At 46.1% G+C, this 5,715-nt stretch overlaps 1 protein-coding gene across 1 annotated transcript in view; it reads right to left on the minus strand.

The window, feature by feature from the left end:
* The window catches only part of LOC119275299 (F-box only protein 7-like), a 12,677-nt gene extending 9,109 nt beyond the window's left edge, over positions 1 to 3,568 (minus strand). Inside the window, exon 1 of the mRNA XM_037556119.1 lies at positions 1,723 to 3,568. Coding sequence (XP_037412016.1) covers positions 1,724 to 2,986 — 1,263 coding nt within the window. The 5' untranslated portion in view covers positions 2,987 to 3,568 and the 3' untranslated portion in view covers position 1,723. The remainder of the gene's footprint in view (positions 1 to 1,722) is intronic.
* Between the last annotated feature and the right edge of the window lie 2,147 nt (positions 3,569 to 5,715).

Genomic DNA, 5,715 nt, shown 5'->3' on the forward strand with positions numbered 1-5,715 from the left:
GTGTCTCAACTTTATAAACTTACTAAAGTTTATAAAGTTGAGACACTTATTTTGGGACGGAGGGAGTACAAAGCTACAACTGAATATTTCCGCACTGATGTCTTAACTGGCCTGTAAGATCTCCTGAACAAAGTGCACAATAAGTTCCTAACTTGCCTGGACACAAGCACTTGTAAGACTCCTTAAGCAGGGACAACGCGTACTCAGTATCAGCATATATGCAAAACTAATAGTTCTTTGGAATAACATACTGGTTCATTTTAAAAGTAACTAGATGAACATACACAGAACAAAAATGATTCGTTTCATAATTGCTGAGAAGGACCTTGAAAACAGGCCTGGTTTATTACTGACAGGACCTTAAAATAGGCATGAGTCAGTTATGTGCCATTTAGGCAGCTAATTCCCAGAAAGCCCTCTGCTATTTTGCAACCGGGACATCGTGTTGCAAGTATTTAGTACAATATTTCGCAAGCAGAAAAGACATGATTATTACTTATTTACAATGAATAAATGATTTGTGTCCACAAAATTTAGAGTTGACTTTGGGCTAATGGTCCGAGACAACTGCTACTCTTGTTTTGGGGTTCACGCAATATGATTAAATTTCTACAGTGCTCAGTGAACTTGTATGGAGAATTGGAGATCGATGTGCTACATGACAGGATTTATTTTCATTACTTCGTACCAGCTAGTTGATCATACATGTATTGAAAAACGACAAAGCCTTTTAGCCCCAAATAAGTTGGGGTAGGATATAGTTGAAACTCATAAGATCTCCAAACCTAGTCATGGTTCTGGCACGTGGACGTATTCATTACCTAACCCTATATGATATATGAACTCCCTCCATTCACAAATATAAGATGTTTTGGATATTTCAATATGGACTACATAAGGACTGAAATGAGTGAACAAAAACACTAAAACGTGTCTCCATACATCCGATTCAGAAAACAGTTAGAACATCTTATATTTGTGAACCGAGGAAGTAATAGTACTAATCATCAAAAATAGTGATGATAATAAATTGGAAAAGCGATTGTAACGCCTAAAAAAAGTTTAGAATCTGTTTTAGGATCATTCAAAACATTATGCTAGTACCTTAGGAAAGAGATAATAAATGCTAGTACCTTAGGAAAGAGATAATAATTTGACATAAAGATTTAGGGACAGACGAATGAAACAATTCAGAGTAGGATATTAACAAAGCTAGTTGAGGCACTTTATATTCAATGGTAAGCCTCCTTAATTGTTAATATATCACGTACCGAACCATCCAAGAGCAACAAAAGGAATTCGATCTAGAGTTAAGTATAAATATTTGGTTTGGCTTCCATAATAAGCATAAAAGGCTAAGCATTTAAGCGTGTTTTAGCAACACTACAAGTTCTAGACATTATATTAGTACACTTTAAACAAGGCAGTACTCGGTTAAGCGTGTTCCTTGAAAACAACCATAGCAATCTTATCCTACTGAACGGATAGGTTTATACCCGAAACATCTAATATAAAAGTAGAAATATTCTAAAATAGCCATTACTTAATAGGATCATGCAGCCTAAGTGCATAGTTACACAAGAACATGGAGGAAACATGATCACTTGTGCCGATTACAAAGGTCTAACTGGCTAACTACAGAACATGAATAGATACCCAAAACATAAAGCAGATAAAATAATGTATATATATATATATTCTATATTAGAAATTTTCACTAACCTCAAGCAAGTGATGGTTGAATCCAAACTGGGGGTGGCCAGTTCAATCTTGAATCTGAACTAGGGGGCGATAACTCGATGAAACTACCATCTTCCATATTAAAAATAACAACCTGCCTAAGACTAAATCTGTGACAGTAGATATAATCAAGCAAGTCATCCGTGTGGTAGATGCTATTGGGAACCAATGCAGGAAAGTCTTTCACTGGGAGAAGGAACGAGTTGTTGAAACCAATGAACATTGCATGATCTTGGAGGTTATTTGTTTCGATTATCTTTTGTCCAACAAAATCAACCTTGTACACAAAAAATTTGTCGGCAACACATTCTGTTCTCCCATTCTCTTTATTAGATTTATCATGTCTCCATATCTGGAAAAAATCTCCCCATGGTGCTTGAACAATATATCTACTATGTGCTTGGTAAGATATGATTGACTTTAAAATGACTTTTACTTCAGCAGAAGTTCCATTAAGGTTAATAGAATCTACCTGACCCTCGCCACGAACACCATAAAACAAACCATCATTGTTGTTATACAGAATATCTTGATATTCCCAGCAATTTCCTTTTCCACCAATCCAAGTCCATTTGGTGTCCCCAACCCTAGTATAAGAGAGTTGACTATTGGGCAATTGTATTCGGAGCACCATGCAGTTTCCTTGGGAGGGGTCGCAAGAAAGAACAACCCTCTCATAAAAGAAGAAGCGGGCTTCTTCAAGTGTAAGATGGTATGGCTCCATTTCAGTGTCAAAATCCGAAGAGAACAGATCCATGAAAAGAACATCATATCCATCTAGCACGCCCTCTTCAGTGTAGCGCAGTCTAACATTGTTCATGGTTTCAGGTGGAGGCATAGCTATCTGAGCTCGGGTTGCAGGGTTGACTAGTATGAGATTCGACCGCTCATCCGCAGTGATGAGCCAGCCGTAGGAGGAGCCCATGACATGGCGTGTGCGGAAGGCAGGCTCCGATAGAGTGACGTGGTAAAGCTTGTCGGTGGACATGTTATGCAGGGTGACCGTGTCAGCATCACGGTCGCCAGATGAGTAAACAAGGCAGGGACTCTGTTTCGGCGAGCACAGGCGGAAACGACGGGCCTCCAGATAAATGAGGTGCCAGGATCGACAGACGGCACCTGAGCTGAAGAGATCTGGGATCTCGAGAGTGCCAAAGATCCGGAGGAGCATGTCGGACTGAAGCTGGGACCAATCACAATCGGTGCTCCAATCTGGTGAATCATCGAGAACAGAAGCCTTCTCCATCGATTTTTGCAGAAACCACAATTGTGTGTATATGATATAGGAACAACGGTAGCTCCGAACCGAACTGTAAGGTGGAATCAGACTGCAAAAGGACTTTCAGAAATACAGTACTGTGCACTAGGACTTTCAGAAGGATGCTGATTACCCAGAGAAATATTGCACACCTGCACTCATAACCTAGGAATCCTCCCAGAAATCTAATCAGAAAAAACAACTGGACGGAGAGGAATGAATCGGGCGCTCGCGTCTAGCTGGGAGCAAAACCCTAGGGCCCCGGGAATTCGGACGCAGAAGGGTCGAGGCCGAACTGGGTAGCAGGAATTAATAAGCGGAGCCGGGCGGGAGCTGAACCCTACTAGACTGGCTGACTGGGGATTCGGGGGGAGGGAGCGGAGAGAGGGGTTGTGCGGGTGCGTACGCCACGGCGAGGTTGAGCTGGTGGGGGCTGGTGAAGTTGCCGGCGCAGGAGTGGCTGACGCTGGTGGGCTTGTGCGCCGTGACGAGTTTCACGTGCTCACCACCGCCGGCCGCCGTTGACCGCTGTCGCCGGCAGAGGAGCACGAGGGTTGTGGGCTCTGAGCGGTGGAGGTGGTAGCAGAGCGGCGATGCGCTTCGCTTCCCTTCGCAAGAGCTATGTCTCGCCCGTGGCGAGAGGTAGCTCAGTCTCGCCTCCGACGAGCGCGCTGCCAGGCCGCGCTGCGAGGCGCGAGATTTTCTTCCTCTGGTTTTTCTTATCAGGTTTTTCACTGTTGCAGAGGTTTTCATTGGTTTTTCCTTTTTTTAATCAACAAATTATTTTTCCAAATTATGTCAAGATTTTTTAGAAAATTTAACGAACATACTTTTGAAACTCGTAACATCTTTTTAAATGCAATGTACATCTGAATCGTACGAAATATTTTTTAATTAAACAAACATTTTTTACATAGAATAAAACTTTTCAAAAATGTCCTGTGAATTTTTTGGAATGCATGAACTTTTTTTAAATATCATGAAATTTGTTTGAATGCTATCAAAACTTTTCTAAGTTACGCAAACATTTTTTTTTACTTTCTGCTAACATTTTTCAAATTCATGGTTAACATTTTAAAAAATTATTATTATTAAAATATATGTACTTAGGATATTGATTTTGTATGCATGTTCTTTTTTCATTTGCTATTAACTTAGTCATGCGTATATATGTATGATCTTAAGTATATAAAATTAATATGTTGTTTAATGTATATGAACAGGGCGGACACACAGTATACTGCACAAAACAAGTGGTAGGCAAGTCAAAAAAGGCTGATTTAAGTATGTGAAGGAAAGATCAAGCACAAAAGTTTCTGGTTGTAAGGGACAATGTATGTCCAAGAAGGGCAGGGAGGTGCTTGTTAAGTTTGTTTTACAATCCATGCTTACATTTGCTATGAGCTGCTTGCAATTTACCAAAACATTGTGCCAGAACCTGACATCCATCTTGTCTAACTTTTGGCGGGGAGTTGAGAATGGCAAGCGTAAACTTCACTGGGTTGCATAGGAGAAAATCGCCGAAGAAAATGTAATGGGGGCATGAGGTTTAGGGATTTTGAAGCTTTCAACAAGGTACTCCTTGCCAAACATGGGTGGGGACTTTCAACAAGGTACTCCAAGCTTTCAACACGGTCCTAACGCCGGGCTCGGATGGGCTGCCTCCCGAGCTGTTGGCCTTTCGGGACCGCGCCTCCTCCGACTCTCGGACTCGCGTCTCTCCGTGTGTTCCGCCTCGTCCATGTCGTCGGGTAACTCCATCCCCTCGGTCATCGCCGACTTGGAGCGCCCGGACGCCGTGGAGGTCTTCATGCCGGAAGGGGACTACGACGCGGCGCAGCGGCTGGCGGTCGTCGTCATCGTCCCTCCCAACGCCTTCCACAATGACACCCTTGCCGTGCAAGCTGCCGTCCTCGACAACATCGGCCACCTCCTGCCCGAGGTTGTCCCGTCCTCGGTCGGGGCTATGTCTCCGCTTCGCGACCTGGGAGGACATACGCGAGGCGCTTCGCCGCCAGCCGTTCATGCACGAGGGCACGCGGATCGACCTCTTCCCTGAGGAGGAGTACGACCGCGTTGCCCCCCGCCTTGACGTGTGTGCGGTGCTGGCCGCCACCGGCTTCCGTGCCGAGTTCCTCACCCGAATTGCATCCCCGCCATGTTCTCGGGCTTCGGCAAGGTGTTGGAGATCGACCTACTGGTGCTGTCTGGCCGCGAGTTAGCCACCATGCAGGCCGTGGTCTTGCTCAAGAACCCGCGCCGCGTCCCTTGTGACGTGTGGCCACTAGGGGGCGGTGGGGCACGCACATTGTCGCGGTGTGACCTGTGCGCGCCTGGAGCCGCGACGACTCCTTCTCTGGCGACGGGGCCTACCTCCCATTCTTCTCCGAGCCGCTGCCTCTCTTTGCTCGCAACACCGCGGTTCTCCTAGGGAAACCAGTGGGAGCACGTGCCGGGGGGCCCGCGGGCATACACGCCATGCACGTCGGCGCCCGCGCGGGTGGGCAACGCCTCGCCTCTGTGCTGCGCCTCCTGGGTGCTCCCACCTTGAGACGCAGCACGCCGTAGCGTGTCCCTACGTTCCCCGCTCCGGGTGGGGGCCTTCCTACCCTGGTCGGCGCGGCCTCCGCCGGGCAGGCCTCGGCGTCGAGCGGTCGCTCCAGCATCACGCTGGTGGAGATCGACGAGCCCGGGGACGGCGTGGTGGCGCCGCCGCC

This window comes from Triticum dicoccoides, chromosome 3B, assembly GCF_002162155.2.
Source record: "Triticum dicoccoides isolate Atlit2015 ecotype Zavitan chromosome 3B, WEW_v2.0, whole genome shotgun sequence".
In the NCBI taxonomy this organism is placed as follows: domain Eukaryota; kingdom Viridiplantae; phylum Streptophyta; class Magnoliopsida; order Poales; family Poaceae; genus Triticum; species Triticum dicoccoides.